This window comes from Myotis lucifugus, unplaced genomic scaffold (genome assembly GCF_000147115.1).
Source record: "Myotis lucifugus unplaced genomic scaffold, Myoluc2.0 scaffold_35, whole genome shotgun sequence".
NCBI lineage: Eukaryota > Metazoa > Chordata > Mammalia > Chiroptera > Vespertilionidae > Myotis > Myotis lucifugus.
In genome coordinates, this window is record NW_005871083.1 from 8,279,559 (window position 1) to 8,306,252 (window position 26,694).

Genomic DNA, 26,694 nt, shown 5'->3' on the forward strand with positions numbered 1-26,694 from the left:
TCTCCTTGCACACACTCAATTCTAGAAACGCTCAGATTGCAGACCCTTTAGCTACACAAATGAATTGCTTCCTCTGACATCCAAGCCCCCTAGGCAACCCCATCTGGCTCTTAGCCTATGTAAAAATATAGAGGAGCACACAAGAGTTATGGTTTTATTAAAACTATAGAGGAAAATATGCTCTTATGTGATTTGTGTCAAAATTATAATACATCACCATTAATTTTACCAGTGACTGACATCCATCTAAATTTTTTTAAATTATCAATTACTGCATGTGTTTTAAATGATTTCATTACTATGGTATATAAGACAAATCAAGTTTCAATGTATTTGATTTTGGGATATTATCTTATGCCAAAATAGAGGCTAGATGCAAATGTAACAAACCACTGCTGGGTGATTTTTCTAATCAAGACACTTATTGATCAATCTGATTTAAACCTATGCTTACAAACTTATAATTTTATCATTGCTTCTCCTAAACCGAGAAATAAATACCTTCTAAAATTATATACCACTAACTACTCTGTATTAAAAAGAGTAGGCAACTATTTCCCTGCCTCCACCAACATAAATAACAGCTCATTTTGAGGGAGCATGATGGAGCCTGTCGTGATGTGAAAGGTAGGAAGTACAGGCCGAAAGGGGGGAAAAAAATCTCATTTTGCTCTGTTTATCTCTCTCCTATTTCTATTTGTAATGTATAATGGAAAGTTCTAAATTGTCCTTTTTGATAAAAAGAAAGTCTCACAAAGCAACCTCATTTCCACTCAAACCAATGAGGCCTTTCACACAATTGTCAGGCCACCTATCATAGTCCGGGGTTCTCAGTGTATATTGATCCACTGAGTCATAATAAAGTAGTGCTTCCAGCTGGGAATGAGAGTTAATGCAAACATTTTCTGGATCAGAAAAGACGGACAAAGAAATAGGTCTGCTTCTGCCCAGCCAATTTCAAACTGCTCCTGGCACTACTGAGAATCTCACCCACACCCCTGCGCGTTCCCACACACTGTTCCCACAGAGAAGAATGTGGCGCCTGAAAAACAGCATCTGAGCAGACGCAGCACGGGGCACAGTAGCTGCAGTAATTACAAAGAGCAAATTCTTGTGCTACCCAAAATGAAGAATCGATTACTGGCACTGATTATTGTGTTGCAATTGTTACTGCATTATTATATTCTTTTTCTGAAAATAAAATGAAGGTCAATTTGTTGTTGCTATTGGGAATTTGGCATTATAATTTTGAAAACTAGCACAACAGAGAAAAACATTTTTTAAATTGTAATAAAAATAAATAACCAAGGGGGGGGAGAACATTTTGGAGGTGATGAATAAGTAGATGGCCTTAATTAGGGTAATGGTTCCATCACTCATTAAGTTGCATACATTAACTATATACAGGTTTCTGTCTATCAATTGTCAGGGAGAGAGAAATGTCCCCTCTACCACACTTGAGTTCTTGTGGGTGGACTAAAAATATAATTGACCAGATTAACAGGAGAGGAAAACAACAATTTAATTTGTACACACGGGAGATCATAAACAATGCTCCAAGATATGAAAGAAGCAGTCAGCCTTTTATGCTTTCTGACAAAGAAACAACAAATGTGTGAAGAATTGGCAGGACAAAGAAACTTACATTTGGGTGCTCATTAGTGAGGAATCGAAGCAAAGTTTGGGCTTGGGTAGCAAATTAGTAAAAAAAATAAATAAATAAGGTGTGTTTATACACGTTTCTGGGCCTTGAATTCCCCGGCTGGCGATAAGGATGTCTCCCTCATTAGCCTGCAGGTGCAGAGAGGGCACCTTTCACACGGGAGATTTATCTCCCGCTTTCAGGAGGACAGAGAGTCAGAGGGTCAGAGTGTTCTTCTTGCACTGGCTGTCACTTAAGTAACTTTAATTCAAAATAATCAATATGCCATGTGGGACGTTTGGGGGAGGCCTGCCCTGGGCCCTGACACAGTCATACTTCAATAAAGTGTGTTTTTTTTTAATTAGCAATTTGTAACTTTAGGAAATATGAAAGTAATATTTCCAGAGTCAGCGAAGCTCAATAGTCAAACATAAATGTCAAGAACTTTATATTTTTGTTTAAAGGCGCCACTTTTTTCTCTTCAACAGATGCATAATTGAGTAGACGAATATTGTGTTGAGTTATACACCCTTCATAAAATGTCTAAAGTCTATCATCTCTGCACAATTATAGGCAAGGCTGGACCCAAATTTCCAAGCCTTTTATGCTCCTTAACATAAAAACAGGAGGATAATATGATGATATGGGCATTACATGGAATTCCCAGGTGATCTACAAGTAGAGTTTTCATAATGAAGTTATGATTTTCATGATTCTTGAGAGATGATGCTTTCATTAAAAACAAAAACAAGCCCAGCTGGTGTGGTTCAATGGTTGAGCATCAACCTATGAACCAGAAGGTCACGGTTCAATTCCTGGTCAGGGCACATGCCCAGGGTTGCAGGCTCAATCCTTAGAAGGGGGCATGCAGGAGGCAGCCAATCAATGATTCTCTCTCATCATTGATGTTCCTATTTCTCTCTCCTTCTCCCTTCCTCTATGAAATCAATAAAAATATACATTTTAAAAAATAAATTAACAACAACAAAAAAAACACACAAAGCTTTTTGCTTTACCATGCTGACATCCTGTACCTTTGGATATCCACCTGGCTCAATAAATGAACAGAGAAAAAAGCATCAGGAAATGTTTCTAGATCAGAAGTCATGATCGAAAATCTGTCACTGAGAGCAAGTCTCTCCTTTAGCTCCATGTGACACTGCAAATTCTCATTTGTTTATTTTTCTCAACCTCTCTGGCCAGCCCTTTTCAACATCTTTCATAGAGTTCCCTTTCTCTGCTTTTGTTTAAAAGCTAACACAACTCTCTTCTCTTTTACTTTATAGTCTCAGTGGACTATGTTTATCATGCCTGTCGCTGCAATGATTAGTTTTTGTTTTTGGATGATGAAGCTTGAATCTTTATTTTTAGCTCTGACTTCCCTTTGAAGTCTGTATTCCAAATTCTGAACACTTCCTATAGATCTATTCATGGATGCTCTCTCTATATATATATAGCAAATTCAATATTCCAAAAATGGATGCCCTCCCTCCTGTGAAAACCAGATGGCCACATCTTCATATCTTCTACTCAATCAGACTAAAATCTTGGGATCATTTCTAATTATTCCCTTGAGTAATAAATATAGAGATGTCTATATGTATAGAAATTGCCAAACCTGGTCCATATTGCCTCCGAAGTGATTTTCATTGTCACCTTAGCCTTTTCATTATCTGCACCTTATCATTTCAACCACTCAGTTATAAAATGATTTTCTGTGTTTACTTGCAGGTTGCTGGCGATATCGTTTTGAATTGAGTAAATGAAAGAATGAAAAGACATGACAGATGACAGCATCTGAGACATCTCAGTGAGGGAGAACTGGCAGGACCTGGTGACCTGTGGTGACCCTCAGATATTAGGTGCAAGGAGGACTAGGAGGAGGCAGAGGGCAAAGTCAAGGCTGAGAACTTGGAAAGCTTTCTGGATGGTGGTGCTGAGAGTAAGGAATGATTAGTGGAAGGGATATTTGAAAGATGTAAAACTGAAGGAATAGGAGTCCGGAGGAAGTCCAAAGAATTAGGCTGCTGTGGAATGACTCATTTTAGACCTGGGGGCAGCTCGTCTAGGATGAGGAGAATGAAGCAAGGCCAGTGGGGTGTGAATAAGTTTATAGGGTTTGGAGAAGAAGACAGGAAATGGTTTTCCTGCCTGTGGCCTACCCTTTCTAGAAATCTTCAATAAATGTCTCTAAAATAACTAATCTGTTTTTAAGCCATTGTTCCCAGAGTTGTTTTGGTAATAGCAGGTTGGGTATTTTTTCTCCTGGTAACAAAAAGGCACCTTTTTTTGGAACAACATTAATACAACTTCAATCTGGCATAGGAGCTTCAGAAAACCATACAATTGGCTATGAAGTCTATTGTCATTCTCCACAATTTCATTTCAATTGTATATACTCCTGTCTCTTAATCAACCAGGACTTTCTCTCCTCCATCTCTCAACTGCAGCTCAAATACTACCTCTCTCACAATCTAGCTTGTTACATATAGGAACTTTGTAATATAAGGGAACTGAGTTGATTTATGTTCATTAAATTTATAAGTAAGAATAAAATCCAAATTAGAATACCATTGTCACATTTGAATCCACCCTGGTAAAATTTTTTGTGGTCAGACATAAAAGTGAGACTTGCTGTTGGGTGAACTGCTGTTGTTCTAAGACAGTCACACACAGAACAATTGAAGTAAATTAGGTAGATTCTGAGATGACTTCAGAAGGTCAAAGGGCTGTAAGCGTTTATCTAGTTTTCTGGTAACAAAATGACAGACTTTTTTATGAGAAAATTGACATTTCAAAGGATCTTAAACTCTCTTTTCACCATTTCTTTTATTAGAAACATTCTGATTAATTCCCATCAATCTTTTCTTGGAGTATCTGAAATGTGTCTTGAATTCCAATGAACGAGTGAATATTGGTTGAATATTGATTTAATAAAGTGTCTTATATGATTAAATATCTTAAAATTTAAATTATTCTGGTTTATATATAGTTTACAAAGTAGTTACATTTTGTTTTTGAACAATCTAAACACTATTAAACTCTCCTCACATCTTTTCAAAATAGAAAAGAGGCAGAAATGAGATGTTTCTAATTCTTAATAAAAATTATGGAAACAAAAGAAACTAGAAAGTTATATCACCTTCTTTAAAATCTCTAAATGCCATCCCTCATGGCAAAGAATACAGTCACATTGACTGGTTCTGATTTTTAGTACTAAATCACACACAAACTTTTCAAACAGAGAAAACTATACAAGGAACTATTGCCACATTCCGATCACCAGCATTAATAACCACAATTACATCCTAAAAACATGACCCAAAATGTCTCAGTATATCCATAACCTAAAGCAGTGGTAAGAAGGGCTCTGGACCTGCCAGCTCTCAATAGAAACCACTACGTATTCTACAATGTACTAAGTGCTTCACTGCCCTAATTCATGTGATTCTCACAATAAGCCTATGGGATGGAAATTATTATTTTGGGGGCCCATTGTAGACATAAACAGACAGAGGCAAAGGAAGGCAGAGTCATTTGTGAAAGGGCACAGAGCTGCAGTAAAATCAGGCAAAATCTAAACACAATCTGACTCGAGAGCATGTTTTTAACATGCAGTGTGGCTTCACCATCACTGCAGTTTATCTTTTTATGAAAGAGCAAGCCGACACATAGCAGATGATGCATATTATCTGAGGAACTGAGGAACCAAAACAGAGCACACACTAAGGAAGTTTGGGGTTGCGGAGTGTGCTGCTGGCTGAGTGATTAGGGAAACAGATATTGTATGTAGGTTCTGGGGTAGGATTGTGAAAGGTCAAAATAAAGGGTTGGAGTCTTCCAAGCAGAGGACTGATGCAGAGCAGACAAATGCAAGGCCCATTTTTCAGGATGGCAGTAATTGGACTGAAGGGAGGGAGGGGGCATGCAGAGGGCAGTGATCATTAAGGCAAGAAAGGAGAATGGAGCCAGGCTGTAGAAAGTCTTCCTTCAAAGCTAAGGAGACAACTGCCGAACTTTTAGCATCTGAGGACATCTTAGGGTGTGTTTTGTGTTTGGCACCATGTGTATCACAAATTTTAGGGTAAGGTAATTTTAAAAAGAGACCATCCACAATTTTAAATGTACGCAACACACAAAATTTAAGTCACTAATACTAAATGTTTTTATTGATATTGTTCTACAAGAAGATCGTATTTGCGATCTTTTGCCAAGCTCTACCCGGCTTGAGGATAGATAGTTTGATCTGTATGGGTAGCTTCCACAGACGATTGGTTTAATTTCTCGCTTTTCATATATACTAAATAAAAAACCTTAACTCACATCTATATGTCATGGAGAAAAACAGAAGATGTGCATTGTGAATATGCAAAATAATATATATATATATATATTACAATATATATATATTACACTTTTGGTTTGAGTAGTTAGATTTTAGGTTTTTGAATAATCTCAACACGATAAACAAACTCTCCTCACATCTTTTCAAAACATGTCAAACTCTTTTGGTTTGAGTAGTTAGATTTTAGGTTTTTGAATAATCTCAACACTATAAACAAACTCTCCTCACATCTTTTCAAAACAGAAAAAAAAGCAGAAATGAGATTTTAAAATATCTTAGTCTAATTTTTGCATCACAGTCCAATTTTTAAAAGAAATTACAATATCTTTTCCCAACATCATTATTTTTTGTCTCATAAGAGATAAGTTCAGGTAGGTAGTGGTATGCTGGTAAGTTTTTAATAAGTTGTTCTCTGGGGAGTGGGGGGGAGAAGTCCTGCTTTGATAGCATTTGTCAATTCCTGTGGTGTAAATACTCCCTCCATGACAGATTGCAAGCTCCCGACCTGATAATTCTGAATTGGAAGAGCTGCTCACAGTGGGCTCTCACGAGCCAGCAGGTTATTAATCGTATCTCAGATAAGCTTCTTTAGCAAAGCGGTTGGAATCATATTGCGGTTATGAATTTCTCAGTTACAGCCTCAGGTGTGAAAAATGCATTTTTTTCCTAACCCAATCTAATTTTCTCCCTCGAGCTCCTATTCTGTCTGATGTAGAAAATCAATCTAATTGTTTCAGAGGAACTCAGTCCAGTTCATGGATTACTCAGGCAATTCAGGATTAAATGTCTGTCACCTTCAGCTTCAAAGTGCTTGCAGGAACCTCCCTCCCCTCCTGCTGGCCCTGGAGTTAGTCCTGGTGCAGGGCAGGAGAGGACCCCCTGCCTGGTCTTCTACAAGGGCTGTGAACGATCCCGACATCCAAGCAGCTTCCACTGTGCTCCCTGGTGATCTGTCACAGGTCAGCTGCAACCTGCCTTATCACAACATCCTGATGTTCTTCCCTCCAACCCAGGTATGACACTGCCCACACCCACCGCTTCATTCCTGAACCTCTGCATCCCTTCTTGGTGCCCACAGTGGTTCCTGGTCTTCCTCACATTCTGGGGCTGATATAGGGTCTCTGCCACACCACCGTTTCTGCATGGCAGCAACGTAATGACTTAGCGACTTCTCTTGGTGGAGGGGAATCTCCTCTTCAAGCACCTGCTCTGAGCACCCTTTCACATTCAGATCACTGACCGAGAATGAAGGGCTCTGTAAAGCTACCTGTATGGACTTAGTTTGAGGATTGGACTGCAGGGACAATGAGTCTCCACACGTGCTTGCTCATGTCTAACCCTCTTCCTTCCTTTCCAAACTCTCCTTCAGGCTGGCCATCTCCCCCTTTAGACCTAAAAGGTACCGTTTTTGTTCCCAAACTGTATAGCGACCCCTCTCCCTTAAGCACTGGGTGGTGTGTGACTCTCTGAGCCAGGAAGGGAGATGAAGGACAAGCATGGAGATCATGCCCATTTCCAGTCCTCAACTTATCCCACATATACTAGTAGAAGTAGCCTCTCAGGTCATTATTATTGTCATTAAAAATGTCTATTTCATCTTGAGTAGAGGAGTTTATGTTCTAACCTTTCTCAACATCAGCCAGCACATTTTAATTCAAAAAAGCAGAATCTACTGCCCAGTTTTTGAACTCTTGACAATGACCACAGTTTGGTAAGACTGTGATGCGGAGACATGTCACTGACTGCCAACTCTCCCCTGGGAACAAAGCTCCCGCTGTCTATCTACTGTCTCCTCAGACCAGGTACTCAGCATTTCCCAACCTGCAAGTGGCTCACCAAATGAGCCACAACACAAGGAAGGAGTTTTCTCCTGCCGTATGGTTCACCAAGGCAAACCACAGTGAAGGCTGGCGTTTTGCTCTTATATAAGCAAGAGCAGAAATCAAAATAGTCCTTCCACTGAAGAAAACAGGAGTCTACTAGCATCTTCTCATAATATTTAACCCTCCATATTCTGAGCCACTAAAAAATAGTTCGTGATAGTGTCTTGAGAGAGGAATTTTATAGACAGCTTGTTCTACTTTGCTCCGCAAGATTATTATCAGTAATGAGATGTTTTTGCTATTAGGAGTATAACTTCGATGCATGTGTTATGCTATTCTTTTTCCTTTATAGAAAAAAGTCATAACATTTGCATTAGAAATCACTGGTTTAGTTCCTTTTTATAATTTGTAACTATTGATATACTCTGTTGAGACAGCATTCTCCTGGTTTCCTTTAGCTCTTTGAGCATATTTTACAGAGTTGATTTAAAATCTTTGTCCAGTAGGTCCAATGTCTTTGCTTTGTCTAGCCAGCACTTTTCTTGTTAGATGCTTATATGAAATCGCCACATTCAAATATTCACATATCCTTGTGCATATGTTTTATTCTTCATACTAAAATCAGTCACTCCTTATGTTATGACATGTTCTGAACTTCTATTTCTTACATGTTTATTTCCTTTTTTCAGTTGATTTTAGAGGAAGGGAGAGAAACATCGATGTGAGAGAGAAACATCAATTGATTACCTCCCACACACGCCTGACCTAGGATTGAACCGCAGCCCAGGTATGTGCTCTGACTGAGAATCAAACCCACTACCTTCCACCTTTTGGTGTACAGGGCAACACTCCAACCAACTGAGCCACACTGGCCAAGGCACATGTTTATTTCTTTCATGCTCTTATGCATCAATGATGCATCAACCTTTATATTACTAATCATGGAATTAATATGATGTAGTACTAACAGGAAAAGAACAAGTCTAATAAATATCAGTAATAGCTATGCTCTGTTAGTAAATGGGAGACAATCCATAAATTATAATTTAGTTTCTGAAAGTTTGTGATTTTTTTCTTCCTTTTTCCCTTGAGGTTAACAAATTATCTGGCTCAACCACTGCAGAATATTAGCTGGACTTAGAAAGCACATTTAGAAACACCTATACATGCAATAGAGGTGGGGGCTGAGAGTCTTAAGCAGATATAAAACAAGGTCAAAACTGCACTTTAAATTTTTTTTAAATTAAAATACAGTTGACATACAACTAAAATTGACTCTTCTTGAGGAAAGCTTCAAAATTGCATGACCAGTTAGGGGTATATTAAAATAACATTGTTTAGAAATCAAAGAACTGCCCTGACCAGTGTGTTCAGTGGTTAGAGTATCAGGCCGTATAGCAAAGGATCATAGGTTCGATTCTAGGTCAGGGGCACCCCTGGCCCCAGTTGGGGTGCATTTAGGAAGCAACCACTCAATGTGTCTCTCTCACATTGACGTTTCTCTCTCTTACTCTCTCTCACTCCCTCACTCCCTTCCATTCTGTCAAGAAATCAAAGAACTGCATTGGGAAGGTAGCAATGAAAATAAAACCAAAAAAGAAGGAGCATGAGAGAGAGAGAGAGAGAGAGAGAGAGAGAGAGAGAGAGACCGCAAGCCAGGAATGCACAGAATTTATCATCTTCAGGAAGAAGGACAGGAGAGAAATAAAAAGTGATTCTATTAATTTTAAGCCATGGTGATTAAGATAACCACCAGGAACCAGAAAGAAAAATCATTACAGGTAGAAGCTGGTTTGGGTATGCTGAGCTTGTTAGTGAAGACATCTCGCAGGCAGCTGGGAAATTCCAGCAGGCAATTGAAAATAAAGGAGGAGATTGTTAGATGTGCCCGTCGCACCGATGTAGGAGGTGTCGGCACAGGCCTTCTCTTAAGGCCCTGGCAGTGGAGAGGCCACTCAGGGAGGGTGTGTACAATGCTGAGGTCAAGAAGGAGGCTTTGGAAAAACCCTTGTAAACAGTCTCATTTTGGCAAGTCTGACCTTGCTTTTCATTTTTATACTGTCAGATATTTTTATATAGTCTATTAAGTCAGTTATATTTTATATGGCCAATTTCATATTCAATTTTATATGTGCCCCTTTTATTTTCTATTTTTAATATTCATTATATGTCAATTTTTTAAAGGGATAAAAAAGATAAGAGAAAAATAATAAATAATACTAAAAACACTTAAATGTGATTTTAGGCTCGCTTTCTACTTAAGTTATTAGAACCGTAAGGCCCTGACAATTCCCACTAAGGGAGAAAATCTGATATAAAGTCCTATTTGAGAAGAAACACAGAGAAGCCCTTATAAAATCATGATAAAATCATGTAATTTGTCAACATCTTTTTCTCATGGAATTTCATCTACAGAGCAGCCTTCAAAAAGATTGCAGTTAAAAACCATGTAAGATAATTTATGGGGAAAATATTTTAATTTACAGAATATTAGATAGATGGATAGATAAGCTATATATATATGAAGTGACATTAGCAAGATGGCAGAATAGGAGGTCTTCAGTGCACATCCCCTTTAACAACAATTTGGCAGCCATCCATGGACAAAATTCCCCTTGTGGGAGCACTGGGATCCAAGCTCATGTCAGAAGCAGTCCTGCCTCCCAGGGACCCACAAGGGGACAGTCCTGACTGTGCCCCTGGAGGCAGGCCCACCCATTTTGGTCCAAGCTATGGTCCAAAGGTAGCTCTGCCCTGCCAGAGACCAGGCAGGAGACACACCTACTCATGTCCCTGTGCCAGACCAGCCGACCTCAGTCCAACTGCAGATCGTGAAGCGGCCCCATAACCTGGCCCCAGGTCTTCAAAGCTGTCACCAGGGAGCAGTCCTGCTGGGAGACAAGCCAGCTGCTACCCCCAGAGGTAGGCCCTCTAGCCTGGTCTGACTGTGCCTATTGAAGTGGTCCTGTAACCCAGCTCTAGCTCCTCATGCAGCCCTGCCCACTCGGGGACAGGGAGGGAGACACCTCCACCTGTGCCTACTTTGATCCAAATGCAGACCCTGAAGTGGCCCTGTGACCTGGCTCCAGTTCCTCTCAGCCACAGTCCAGGTGTTGTCCTGCCCAAGCAGTTACCCAGCAGGAGTCACATTCCTCCAGGCCCCTGAAGGCAGGCCTGCTGACCTGGGTTTGACTATAAACCTTGAAGCAGCCCTGTGACCCGTCTTCAGCCCTGCCCTGCCTCAGTCAGGGGATAGTCAGCCCACCCAGGGACCTGCAGGAGGTACACCCACCCATACCCCCAGACGCAGGACCCGGAAGCGACCCTGTGAATTGGTTCCAGCCCCTCTCGGACAGAGTATGGGACCAATCCTACCTTCCCAGGGACTGCCCAGTGGTGCTCCTTCACATGCAGAGACAATAATGCAAGGTCACACAGATCACCAAAAATCAGGCAAGCATGACACCAAAGGACATTAATACACTTCCAGCCACAAAGAAATGAAGGCCTTTGAATTGCCTAACAAATAATTCAAAATAATCATCTTAAAGAAGCTCCATGAGATACAGAAGAACACAGATAGACAAATAAAATCATGATAAAATTAGGGGGGAGGGGGAAGTATGAATAAAATGAGCAGTTAAACACTTCTGAGAAGCCTTATAAGATGCATCTCAGAACTTTCTATCCTGAGGACAAAAAGGGGAACATTTTATCCATCAATTTTCATCCTCTATGGTCAAGGTTAGCCTCACAGGCAGACAATACGCCCCATTCCCCACCATAGAATGTATGATGCCCATGGATTCCCTGGGGCAGGTAGATCATCTCTCAGCACCAGGGAAGCCACAGGGCAGGAAGCCACAGGTAAGTGGCCCAGCCCAAAATGAGGCCCTGTTACACCTGTGGGAAGCTGGACTTGGTCCTTACACAGGGGCTGGAAAAAGAGGTGGGGCTGAGAGGATGTCACTCAAGAAGTGTCAGATTACACCACATCTTTCATTATAATAGTCTCTTACACGAGTGAATACAGAAAAGATGGTTTCCTGCTCATAGTTATCCTCACACTTTGGCTCCATCCTGTCCTGGGAAAAGGCTCAGGACAAGTAAGCACAGTATCAGAGAAGGAAGCTCTAAGCCCCTGCTCTCACTGTGTCTGCAGTTATCCACCCACCAGGCCATGAGAGCTCATGGACATTCCAGCCGAGAGGGGGCGTTCTCATTCTGAGGCCCTTCACACATGTCAGCTAACATTTTGTTTAGAGCATTTTGCATTTATATTCATGAGAGAGAGCTGGTTTTAATTTTCCTTTCTTGTTTGCCCTTGACAGGGTTTGGCATCAAGGTGATGCTAGCCTCACAGAATGAGTTGGGGAGTATATGACTCTTTTTCTGTCCTCTGAAAGCAATTATATAAAATTAGAGTTATATCTTCCTTTAAAGTGTTTGGAAGAATTCACAGATGAAGATTTTAGCCTGGAGTTTTCTCTGTTGGAGCATGTAAATTATGGATTTACTATCTTTAACAGACAGAGGAATATTTAAATATTCTGTTTCATTTCTTGGGTTCAATCTTGTAGGTTGTGTTTTTCAAATAATTTTTTTATTCATTTAAATTTTCAAAATTATTAGCAAGAAGTTTAAAATATCCTCTTATATTTTTGTCTTATTGATTTTCTGTATTGCATGTCTTCTACTTCATTAACTACTGTGCTTTTCTTTTTTCGTCTCCTGTTCCTTACTTTTGGTTTCATCTATTGGTCTCAGTTTCTTGAGAAACTGAGAAGTATGAATGGATCATTAATTAATACTTAGCTTTCCTTTTTTTTGTAATATAAGCAATTAAGGCTATCCATTTGGTCTGAGCTGCAGTTCACAATTGTGATCTACAGTATTTTGTTATTACTGAGTTCTGTAATTTCCAGTGAGATTTCTTTTTTAGAAGTGTGTTAATTAAATTCCACACCTTTCTGGGCTTTTTAATATTTTTAATTATTGATTTCTACCTTAATTGTATCCAGGGCACTTACTGTGTAGGTTTTAAATCCTTTGAGATTTGTTGAAATACTGTTTATGACCCTGAATAAATTTAAGTAAATATTCCAGTACACTGGGTAAGAAAGTGTATTCTGGAGCTGTTGGAGGCAGAGTTTTATTCTGCAACACATTAAAATATAAATTACATATTTACATATTTTGTCAAATTTAACTTCGCTGTTAAAATCTTCTGTATTTCCATGACCTAATTCTTCAATGAGCTACAGAGAGAATTCTATTAAAAACCCCTCACAATGATTTTGTGTTTCAATTATATTGTCTATTTCTCCTATTATTTCTGTACATTTTCTTTATATGTTTTGAAGCTGTGTTGTTTGGTGCAGAAAATGTCAGGCTTTCTGTAAGGCATTTCCTTTCTCTGAACCTTGCCCCTGAAGGCCTGGCTATCTTGGTTTCTCTCAGATATCCTTAAGCCGTTAACACTTTCTAGCTAGTTTACTAGTTTATAGAAACGTAGCTAACTGCTATGGGCTGAATGTTTGTGTCTCATCAAAATTCACATGTTGAAGCTATAACCTTCAACATGGTGACATTTGGTACTTTGGGAGGTAATAAAGTTTAGATTAGGTCTTCAGAGCGAAACCCTCATGATGGGATCTGTGTCCATATAAGGAGAGGAAGACAGAGAGATCTCTCTCTGCACATGCACCAAGGAAAGGCCATGTGCACACAGTGAGAAGGCAATTGTCTACAAGCCAGAGGGGGGCTCTCACCAGGAACAAAATCTGCTGACACCTTGGTCTTGACTTCCCCACCTGTGGAACTATGAGAATATCTGTTGTTTAGCCACCCACCCAGTTGATGGTATTTTTGTTATAGCAGCTGAAGCTGACCAAGACACTAACATTTCTAAATTAATCAGACAGCCAGCCACCTTGCTAAACTCAGTTCCTTGACCATGAGGTAGGACAAAGTCTTAGGTAAAATGTTATCATCCAGAGTTTCCTGGGGGATCAGGCTGTGTGGGGGCCTGCACCTGAAATACTTTGGTTTCTTCCCCTCCTTTGTCCTGCTTCCTCCACTCCCTCCCCATTTTCTTCTGGGAGCTAGCCCCAACAGGCACCTCAGTCATCAGCCTAGGCTGTGTTTCTCAGAGATCCCAATATAAAATACCTGTTTATTACTTAACTCACTGTTTATTACTTAACTCACTGTTTATTTTCACTTTACTTACATGTGAACTTTTCCTACTCAACAATGTGAACAATATTAGAGATACCCAGAGAAACTGCCATATATTATTGATAATTTGTAACTTTATGAATATATTTAATTGACCAAATTTGAGTCATTGTGTCATTTTCAGTAGGATCATATTTATAATTTTTGTTGTTATTGTTAATCCTCACCTGAAGATATTTTTCCATTGATTTTTAGAGAGAGTGGAAGAAAGAGGGAAAGACAGAAAGAAACATTACTGTGAGAGAAACACTACTGTGAGAGCCCTAACCAGAGCCCGGGCCGGAGAGGAGCCTGCAACCAAGATATATACCCTTGACCGGAATCAAACCTAGGACCCTTTGGTCTGCAGACTGACGCTCTATCCACTAAGCCAAACCAGCTAGGGCCATATTTATAATTTCAATTATTAGATTTTATAACAGTTGACGAGATGTCCTAGGCCAGGAGCATTCTGTGTCTTCTAGTTTGAGGTGACTTAGGACAATCTTCCTCAAGGCACTCCACTACCTTGCTATTGAATCCATATCACTCACATGCTTTGAAAATTTCCATTATTAAAGAAAAGACATTATCCATAGAATGCTTCAAATAAAAAAGAGTTCATTGTCATAGAATTTAGAAATCCTCAAATTCAACCCCATACTTTCATAGGAAAGAGGAAAAAGAGAGGAAATATCATTTCCCCAAGGCCAACCACCATTTAGTATTATAATCTAGTTTTCATGATTCCAAAACCAGCATTTTTATCACTATAAATAACTTAGCAGTGGCTCCTTGGCTCACTCACTCAGATTACATCATCAGACTGATTCAGAGCTAAACGAAATGTGCTATGGGGCAGACAAGGACGATGAAGGGTGAGATAGAGGGTGAGCCAGACATTGTCGAGAGACATTAGAAGAGGGTGAGACATGTCCTTAAGTAGGGGGGCCAAGAGGGAGAGCCCCCAAAGTAAGGAGAGAACCAAAAGGTCAGCTGGACAACCATCTCTGGTGTTAAATCAAATGAATCTTCTTCAATAGAAGAAAAGTGATTCAATATTAATCCCAGAAGTGACAGCAAACTCTCCTCTACTTTAATGAATAGAGGATATAAGCATATGGAGAAATGAGATGTAAATCTTTACTCATTTTTATTTCACCTTCTCAAGGTTAGTACACAAAGTATAATCTGGAAGCATGAGTGACACACCACTGACCATAAAATTGATTTCAACTTCATTCTCCACAGCTTTATCAAAACGCTAGCAAGAAGTGAAATAAGTCTATCTGAGAAAGACAAATATCACATGATCTCACTTATTTGTGGAATTTAATGAACAAAATGAATTGACCAACAAAATAAAACCCGAAGCATGGAGGCATGGGATTGGGGGGATGAGAAGAGATATACCCAAAGAACTTATATATTTATATGCATAATCTGTGGATATGGGCAATAGGGTAGTAAAGAAATGGGGGGGGGATGGGATATATTTGTAATGTTATCAACAATAAAAAATATATTTGAAAAGAAAACGTTAGCAAGTTTTTTAACTTCACAAACCAATTTCCAATGACTAAAAAAGTAAAAGTATTTTCAATAAAACCATCAGATCACCCTAATTCAAAAATGTTGACTAAGGATATTTAAGAACGTTTCTTCTTTACTGCAAGCTAATGATGAACATATAAAATGTAACTATAAATCATTGACCCTGCTTTGCTTTAAAATTAACCAGGAATAAATCGACTCTTCCTATCAGATGTATGTGGAAGCCTGAATTCCATGAGATTACCTCTGTGTAAATTAATGTATATATTTGGTCCTGTGAGGTTTGCTAAAAGGGGGTTAATTGGAAGGTCACACTTTGAAACTGTTTAACACTCTCCTGGGCCTGTGCTTTGGTAATACTCATGACCACACCACAGCGCTGTGATCATTTTCAATAAGGCCAATAGCATTTCAGTACTTTCTTTATGCTTCCAATAGAAAATTAGGGAATTAAAGCATAGAGGTTAAATATGTGTTCTGTCCTTAAATGAGTAAGAAGTAGCAGGATTTAAACCCAGGAATGGTGCATGATCCCAGATATGTATAATACCACAGCATTTGTTCTTCACCTCAAATTTTATGATCCATGGGAGAAAATACATAAGCACAGCAGATTGGCTGAGGGTCAAGTGTGTTGGGGAAGCATGTGTTCTGTGACTGTAAGGGTGACTCTCAGGAATCTGACCATTCAGGGATTTAGTTGGGTTTAAGAGCTCTCATTACAATTTTAGGAGCTGTACATCTCCTAATCCCAGAGAGAAAGTAGGCCACGAGAAAGAAAAATTAGGCAGAGCTAATAAGAAGTCATGTGCCACAGCCTGAATCAGCATGGAGGTGGGGGACCCTTGCAATTCGTGTAATTATTGAGGTGCCTTGGGCTTCCTCGGCACATTAGATCCTAGGAGTGATGGGGAAGCAGTTGATATAGAAGCATATTTCTCTAACAAACTCTACAAGAACAGGCCTTCCCCAGTGCAGTAAACACTGTTCACTCCTCAAGCGGGGAAGCTTACCTGCCCCATCTCTGGCCCCAGGGACCTATCAGGCACATTTCTGACCCACACCCACATGCCGATGAGGCACCACGTTACTCAGGCTTGAGTCTTTTTCAGTCCTGCACAAAATTCATCTCCTATTCTTCTCCTCTTAAAGAAAGTATTGGTTACTAAATATATTAATGTTATTATTTTTATTTTATCCATCACCATTTATCCCCCTTATACCTTCTTGCACCTCCACCCACCCACCTTGCCCCCACAATCACCATACTATTGTCCATGTCCATGAGTTTTCTCTGTTTTCTTTTTTGCTCCATCCCTCCACCACCACCCAGTCTCCCCTCCCCCAAGAGCTGTCAGCCTGCTAAGTCTGTCTCTATTTTGCTTGTTAGCTCAGTATGTTCATTAGATTGCACATATGAGTGAAATCATATTGTACTTGTCTTTCTCTGACTGGCTTATTTCACTTAGCATAATGTTCTCCAGATCCAATCAGGCTGTCACAAAGGGTAAAATTTTCTTTTCTTTTCTTTTTTTTTTTTTACAGCCCAGTAGTATTCCATTGTGTAAATGTACCAAAGCTGTTTTATCCACTCATCTACTGATAGACACTGGGCTGCTTTCAAATCCTGGCTATTGTAAATAACACTACAATGAACATAGGGGTGCATATATTCTTTCGAATAAGTGTTTCTTAAATGCAAATTAAAATCACAATGAGATAACACCTCACACTATCATCAACAAATCAACAAACAAGTGTTGGCAAGGATGTGAAGAAAAGAAAACCCTCATGCACTGTTGGTGGGAATGCAGATTGGTGCAGCCACTGTGGAAAACAGTATAGAATTGCCTCAAAAAATTAAAAATGGAACTGCTTTATGACCAGAGATCCTACTTCTGGGAATTTATCCGAAGAAACCCAAAACACTAATGTTATTATTTTTTTAATGTAATAATTATAAAAGATTTCATGCAATATGTTTGACAGCAGGAAACATTCACCTCATCTGTTCTCTTAAGCACTGACATGCATCATGCATATCTGGGGAATTTATCTTTGGGATTTTAATGTAAGCGTAGTAGTTGTATGCAAACAAGTGCAATGATTTAGGGCAGAAAGAATCGCCAAATATTTCTTCATAGAATGTTATAATTATTCACAATAGAAGTATATCCAAGAATGAGAGCTCTTTGTGTTAATTAACTATATATGCTAATTTTGCTGCAAATAGATACTTGATTATAACAGCAGATTGTATATGCCTGGGAAAGCATTGTTCTACAAGCACTTAGAGAAGAAGGGTTTAGCTGTGGTTAAAAAAAATAGATGATGGGAAAATACAGGAAATATTTTGATCTTTCAGAATAGATGAGAGAAAACGGGAATAGCTCAGAGATATTACGGGTTCAGTTCCAGACCACCACATAAAGCGAGTATCACAATAAGCGAGATGTAATCTTTTTGCTGGTGGAGGTCTTGCCTTCAATCTGTGAAAAACCCAACATCTGTGAAGTGCAGTAAAGCACAGTATCCCTGTATTTGTCAGTTATGAAAGCAATCTGTTTTATACTTTAACACATGTACATGTATTTGTTTATATTCCCACATATAAATATTTTATTTTTAATCTTATTTACTGCTTTATTATTTTACTTGTATACACAAGTATATCATTTTGCAATAACCCATTTCCAAGGTTTCCAAATACATTGGGATTATTTTGCAACCCCAGGAGCAGTTCTACATATATGGCTTCTTTAAATTCTCTCCTAAGAGCATACATTTGATAGACTATCAAATGGTGCACTGGAACCTGTTTGAATTCTACATCGACAATAGTAAAAATTTAAGTTGTCCATTATATCTCCAACAATACTGAAACTACAATAGAAATATTATGTCAAGGTAGAGGGAGATTAAGTTCTATTTTATAGCCAGGATTAGCAGTGATTGTTTTTTGATGTGTTGTTTAGAGTTAAGTTTGGATTACACTGCTCTGAGCTATGGAGTCTGCCAGGTTCAAATTGGGATGCATCTTCCCAGTGCAAAAAGAGTAGGAAAAGAAGTTATTTACTCACTGGCACTTGTACTAGTTTCTCAGAGCTGCGGGAACACCGTATACTAACTGGGCAGCTTAAAAGAACAGATTTTTTTCTCAGACAGTTTTGGAGGCTTATAGTCCAAAATCAAGGTGTCAGCAGGTTCATCTCTCTCAGCAGGCCTCAGAGAAGAATCCTTCCTTGCCTCTTCCTTGTTTCCAGTAGTTGCATGCAACACATGACTTTTTCTGGTTTGTAGCTACATCATTCCAATTTCTGCTTCTGTCTTCACTCTGCCTTCCATCTGTCTTTTCTATCCTTGTGTGTCTCCAATTCTCCTTCTCCTGATAAGGCCTTATTTGGAGCCCACTCTAATCTGATATAACCGTAACTTATATATGCAAAGACCCTATGTGCAAATAAGATCACATTTATAGGGACCAAGTCAAGATGTGAAAGTTTCCTTTGAAGGACACAATTCAACCCACACTGGCACTCAAGTAAAAAATTTAAATTAACATACCTAAAAAAAAAAAGATTCCTTTTTCTTCTTCCCTGCTGGCAGAAATGAGAACATGAAAACTTTTCCTGACTTCAGTCCCCCCTTAGAGGGCCTAATCATTTTCATAGTTCCTACTGCACAGAGGGAAGGCAGTGGGCTATTGAACTTGGTTTCTCACTTCTTGTCTGCCAATCTTTGGCTCTAAGTTTTCCAGATTCCACAGGAAAGAGACCACCCTACCTGTGCTTGTAGGACACTGGGGCCTTTAGTTGCTGATTCAGTCGATTTAATACATGACCTGCTAACTTGGCTGAATACCCTTCCTTAGCCTGATCTAAACACTACAAGGAATGTTGCCATACTAGGAATAATATATAGCCTTTAATAAATCACTCAAAATCTGACGTTCCTTTGTGAACGCTTCATGTAATTATGACGGGGGAAAAGAAAAACTAAATGTAAAAGAAAAATGTAATCAAGTAGGTTGACAACCAGCAAAAGATAATTAAAATGAGCCTGTTTTGTTTCTCTGTTTCATTAACATGCAAATGAGATTCATGAAGTTTGATATTGTGTTTCACCAAGAGCCATAGAAACGAATTAAGAATGAAAATGAGTCCCACTGATGGAGGTTTCTGATGAGTATGTGAATTAATGAAAAAATATAATTTTACCCAATTAATAAGTTATATATACTTTTTGTGATTTATTGAACCTCAACAAATGAAATAAAGATAGTTAAATTAAATTTTGTACCTCTTTCCAAGAGCCAAATCCTATGAAAGCTTTTATTACTCAAATGGAATGGTGGCCAATGTTAAACTCTGCTTTACTTTAAAGGAGCACAAGATGGACCTCATCCCAGAGCAGTGCTGTGACGGCAGCAGTCCCACTGGGAGGACCTTGGGTACAGGGTCAGGATGGGCCCTCAGAGGGTTGAGGAAAGCCCACTTGCCTGTGATCAATAAGGGATTCAGAACTGAAAATAGGAAGAGATAGTCCAATGCGACTAATAACTCTCACGACAAGGCAAATCAAAGTAAAAGGTTAACACAAAAATATTCAAGGCCCTCCCAATTCCCCATTTGCTACAAGGATCTCAGTGATTACTCTTGTTGACACTCTCACACTCAGAAACACACGTAGTTATGTCAATATAAAAGAAACACATTAGTAATCGTCTCAAATAATATGAGATAAAATTTTAAAATAAAATAAACTTAAATCTAAAATCATGCTCAATTGTTAGGTATTTATAATGTGTACCAGATGACAAAACACAGACAGACACACACACACATGCACACATGATCTACTTGCTATGCCTAATGTTCAATGTACTCAAACATTAAACAACAGACCAAGGATAACATCAAGCTGTAAAATTAGAAGAGGTGGCTGACATATGGCATGCTAGAAGGGGATAATAAATGAGCAAATCACGGTTTTAATAATATATGATGTCAGTGTGCACTGCTTTATGGTTGTTAAAAATGTTTTCTGTGTTAGTATCACCATTGAATACATGCACAGATGGTTTTTGCCTTAGCAGATTATGAAAAGGGACCACGATCATATTCTGTCCCCAAGTGCAGACTTTTGAAATTCTCTCTTATTTCTATAGCAAGTTGCCAATGAATTATATGCACTTTCCTTTAAACGAATTCAAGCAATTAAACACAACCTAACGGTCAACAGGAAAGCAAATCACGTCATCCACATTGAGAAGGAAACACACTGAGAGTTTATTATTTTTAAATAACTAGTAACTTTTAAAAGTACTTCTTTTTGCAAACTTCCTTGCTTATCTTGAAACATAGGGCCAATGAAATTTTGATGGCTACTGTATACATAAGGATTGTAGCTTAAAAGAACTACAATAGGGTTACCTCCCATTGAACCCATCATAAGTTGAAAAGATCATATGTCAAAAATGCATTTAATATACTTAACCTACTGAACACATGGCTTAGCCTAGCCTACCTTAAACATGCTCAGAACACAATATCAAAAAAATGGCTGGAACATAGTACACTACAGAGTATCAGTTGTTTAAGCTTGTGATCACGTGCCTGACTGGGAGCTGCGGCTCACAGCCACCACCCATCATCACTTGAGAGTGTGGTACCACATTATCCCTAGCTCAGGAAATGATCAGTGCGTACTGCTTTCGCATAAAGTCAAAAAATCCTAAGTCAAGCCCTTGCAAGTCAGGGACCATCTGTACTGTTGTAGAAAACTTTATTTTATAGGGTATATAAAAAAGCTTGCCAGATTGAAGGAATTCAGCTCTTCAGGTGCTGAAATGATCATACAGAATTAAAATGGGGTGCATTCCTCTGCCATGCCAGAACCAACCCTACATGTCATGTACATCACATGAGCTTCTACCATTTGCTTATTTAGAAATTTACTTCATTTACAACATATCACTTATAATGATTTTATTAAAAGAGAATGGAAAATTAATGAGATTCATCATGATCCTCAGAGGGAAAGAAAAAGCAACAGACTTACCATCTCTTCGGTTTAGCCTTGCAAATCCAGGACCATGGCTGCTAGAGAGTTCGGATGAACTGCTGAACGAGGCCTGAGACAGGGCAGGCACCAGAGGCTCATCACAGTCATCTGCCAAGAGGAAAAAATCCATCCAGATTAGTACAGTGCTGACAGCTTTCTTGGCTTCAATAGGTAAGAGAAACAAACAAACCAGACAAAATAAGAAAAACTAGAATCTATAACAATATGCCCATTGCTTATACACAGTCTTCTCCTGCAGGTCTATTAAGTTCAATAAGAAAAGAAAAAAACTTAGACAAGAGAATATGAATAAAGAGAAGGCAAACTTCATAGAAATGACAAAATAATATAATACCTTCAAGTAGAAAAGTTTTACTTAAACAAGAAACAAAAATATCCAATCAGTATACCTAATTTATAAATATACTTATTAAGGAAAGATTTATAAATTTAACTATATAAAAGTTAAGAAGGGGCCAAAAGTCCCGTAAGATAAAAAGAAATATACCAACACATAGAAAATACTTGCAAAACAGTATGCAATTTGTATTCCAAATTAAGGAAAACAAAATAAAATAAAGTAAAAACTACCTTTAAATCCGTTAGACAACACATTAGGACAAAAAATGGCACAAGCCAAAACCAGAGAGATCACCAAACCGAACCAATATAAACTGATTTTCAAGCTCATCAGAAAAAAAAGAAGTGTAAATCAGGACTACAGTTAGATAGTATTTCACAGATGTTAGATTAGCAAGATTCCAGAAGTCTGACAACACCAGATCATGCAGACAGTGTGGGCCAAGAGAAGCTCCGAAAGACTCCTAGTGGGATTGCAAATTTGAGCAACTACTTTTAAAAAACATGCCCTAACGGTTTGGCTCAGTGGACAGAGCATCGGCCTGCGGACTGAAAGGTCCCAGGTTCGATTCCGGTCAAGGGCATGCACCCTGGTTGCGGGCACATCCCCAGTAAGGGGTGTGCAGGAGGCAGCTGATTGGTGTTTCTAACTCTCTATCTCTCTCCCTTCCTCTCTGTAAAAAAATCAATAAAATATATTTTTTAATTAAAAAACAAAACAAAAAAACACAATTTGTCCACTTCAACCTTCCATACCCCACGTTCCACCAATTCCACTGACAGGTCCTCCTGGAGAGAGTGTCCCTACGATGAATCACTGCTCTCAAGGCACTTTGAGATCTTACTCACGGACACAATACAAAAACAAGTATTTCCTGTATTCCATGAAAAGAAAGAGGTTGGGAAGCAGTGACCTAGAGAAACTCTTGCATTTGTACACCAGGAGACATGTGCAATTTCTAGCAACATTGCTCATCATAGCAAAAAATCGTTAGCAATCCAAACATCCAAATACCAAAGAACAGATCAATAAAGCTTAGTACTTTTCATAATGGAATAACATCCAACAGTAAAAAGGAACTGTTTCATAGTTTTGAGAATTTTAAAAACAAGCAAAACTAAGTAACATTTGTTTGGGGGCATATATGATTTTAAAAAATCTATTAATGAGACTTGACTTGGGATGGTGAACACAATACAATATACAGATGATATATTACAGAACTGTATACCTGAAACCTACATAATTTTATTTATGATTTTAAAAAATAAATTCAAGAAAATATTTTAAAAACTTAAAAATAAAAAAAGTTTAAATAAATGAGAAGCATAAAATTTAGGATAGTGGTTAGTTCTGGAATAAGGCAATATATGTATATATAAATATGCTAAAAGAATACATAGGAAGGTATATGCATGTCTATTATCTATCCTTTCATGTGTATCACATATAAAATTTAAAAATAAGACACAAAGAGACAGGAAAAATGTAAGAATAGTATCATGTGGACCATGATATCCATACACGCTTATTTTATTCAGTTGTCTTCATTCTATGCAAAGTATCTGTCTTTTATTTTATACAATTATTAAGTTGTTGCCATTTTTGCTCTAATCAGAAAGTATTTGGGATGTAATACATATTGGTAATTTAAAATCATGCAGGGTTACTGTCCCAACTTTTAATTAATAATAAGCAATTTAATTTAAATTAAAGATTATCTAGCAGTGGTTCTCAACCTTCCTAATGCCGCGACCCTTTAATACAGTTCCTCATGTTGTGGTGACCCTCAACCATAAAATTATTTTTGTTGCTACTTCATAACTGTAATTTTGATACTGTTATGAATCGTAATGTAAGTATCTGATATGCTATATGTGTTTTCCGATGGTCACGACCCACAGGTTGCGAACTGCTGATAGAGCATTCTGAAATTTTATGAAACTTATTCTGCTTGGACATAATTTTTTTAATGATCACTAGCAGTTTTATTGCTTAAATATTCAAGCTATAACATTTTTCTGCAGTTCTGCTATTTGAAATAGTGTTTTTCTTTAAAGCTAAATATTTAAAGTATAAGTGATGAGTAAAAATTTACCAACTTAACATTTGAATGCCTTTCATAAGAATTTGCCTAAGATAGCATTTTATTTTTTAAGATCGTCTCATTTTCATTTGAAGTTTACTTTTTCTTCTTTCACACCTTAAATTCTTTAGCTAACTCTTAAGACAGATTTGATAACTGGCCCACAGGTCCTGCATGTCTATTGATTGGCTGAAAGAGCTGACATAGTCAATCTAGTTGTAATTCAAGTATTAAGGAGTGCAGACATTAAAAGACATACAATCCAGGGAGTACTGAAGGAAATTCTGGTTATGCCCAATCACAAGCAAAATGCTTAAGTACACTGTGGAAACTAAGACCTGGGTGTTTGCATGTACAAGTGAGTGCATTATCTATATCGGGGAGAGGGTGCCCATGTGTGTGTTTACCGGGAGTACAGTCATTTTTGAATTATTATTAGTATTTGGGTCAGAATGAGACAAAGGTATTTAACTGAAATTCACAATCAATTATGCAGATTCAAATAAATGTTTTGGATGTAAAATGCCTCTACAGCAATCCATCCCTCTAGAAGGCATATATTTATTGCTCATTTGTTTTGCCACTACAAACTGAGGATGAATCCTGTTCTATTTTTAGCTAAAAAAAATGGTATTAAAATAAGAGAGTGTTTATTCCATTTGTGGGGAGAGGGACATGTGATATGGGAAATAGATGGGGTGCTGATAGGGGGGCTCCTGATGTTTGGTAACATTTTAGTTGTTGGTCTGAGTGATGTTACATGGCATTATTTTTTTTTACCATGAGCTTATACACTTCCCCACAATCTGTTGTATATTATTTAGCAACAAAATATTCTAAAATTATTCTTACATAAAACTTAAATAATTGGCACACTAGCACACGCTCCATGAACAACCATTTGACATACAGTATTTTTACCCCTCCTCTTTAAGGTTCTAATATTATTTTTTATGTTACAGACAAGGTAACTGAGACACAGGAGTTTGGTCAATTTGCCCCTCTCACTGTCATGGGGCCATGATATTTACAAACTGCATTGGGGTCTAGAACCAGTATGTAAGGACACAATGAACACAATGATGATTTCTTTAGGTTTGGAGTGTAGGAACTTCATCAGGTACCTTAATAACGTGAATAAAATATCTCTCAAAAAGTTGTGTACTCCAAATCCAGGTTTGCCAAGCTATTTGTTTATTAGCAATTTAACCTTCAATAGTCTTGACACTGGGAAGGGGGGGGGGCGGTCTCAGACAGCAATAATGAGTCTGGTGTGAGTAAAAGGAATATTTCCCTCTAGACATTAATGAAATGAAATTCTGAAGTGTCAGTCTCCAGTGAATTTAATTCCAGAAAACCAGTTTTCTCCGGCTGCACCAATAAATACATTAAAACAAAGGCCCTGGTCATGGAAAGCTGAGAACCACAACTGGGGGTGATTTTGCCCCAGGGGACACTGAGCAATTTCTGGAGACACTCTGGTCATCACAACTTGGAGGCACGACTGGAATGTGGGGGTGGAGGCCGGGATACTGCTGAACATCTTACAGTGCAGCAGCTGAGAAACCCTACTCTACACTCACTTTACATTGGGTGTCAAAACTACCCAGGAAACTAGTCTTCTGAACTCACCTTTCAGTGAGAACTCTCAGCTTCCTCTCAAATTTCAGTAATTATTAGTTCTAATTTACAGCCTTTCAGAGTGCATCTAATCATTATTCAGAGTGCATAAATATATAGGCATTTAAGTAAGGAGCTTTTCTAATCTGAAATAACATACTATTTCAGTTCAAAACATAATTGGTCTGCCTTTTTTAATAAAGTACTATATCAGATCTTTGTTCTTTGCCAGGGACTTATATAGGTACATGTATTACATATATTTTAGTATACATATACTATATTATATATTAAATGTGTATATGTACAATATTTGTATCTGTGTTAAAATCATATAATACATATATACATACATATACACATGTATTATAACACATATACACTTACATATGTATATTTTATTATAATGCAAACATGTATATATAAAATGTATATTTAAGCTGACTCTGTATCAATGCTAAGTTGGCCATCAAATCATAAGTGATGGCATACACTTATTGTATGGTATTCTTATATAAATATATGTAAATATATTTATATATGTGCACATATTACATACATATAAATGCATTACTAATAATACATGTGATTATATGTGTACATCTATATATATAAAACCCTAATATGCAAATAGACCAAACGGCAGAACAACTAAACAACCAAACAACCGGTCACTATGACGTGCGCTGACCACCAGGGGGCACACGCAAAACATGGCGGGCATCAGCAGCAGGCAGCAGAGTGCAGAACATGGGGGGGTGTTGGCCAAGGCAGGATGGTGGAGCAGGTGAGCGGGGACACCAGACCAAGGGAGGGTGCCGGTCACTGTCATGGGGGCAAGCCTCTGGTGGTTACTGAAAATTCTTTGCTCCCATGTGCTGCAGTCCCACCGGCACTCACACCTGCCACTGGTGCTGGAGCCACTGCTCGCACCAGCCGCCAGCGCACGGCACCAGCCCCAATCGCCACTGAGGGCTTCTC

The 26,694-nt window shown here is 38.4% G+C and overlaps 1 protein-coding gene across 7 annotated transcripts in view; it reads right to left on the reverse strand.

Annotated features, from left to right (window-relative positions):
* The window catches only part of CNTNAP4 (contactin associated protein like 4), a 236,167-nt gene that overhangs the window by 175,850 nt on the left and 33,623 nt on the right, over positions 1-26,694 (reverse strand). For 6 of the 7 annotated variants that reach the window (XM_006087061.3, XM_023752540.1, XM_023752542.1 and 3 more), the window contains exon 2: positions 21,644-21,754. In XM_006087061.3, the coding sequence (XP_006087123.1) occupies positions 21,644-21,754 (111 nt within the window). Of the gene's footprint in view, positions 1-21,643; positions 21,755-23,773; positions 23,784-26,694 lie in introns of those variants that run through there. The other variant, XM_023752544.1, reaches the window with a different exon arrangement.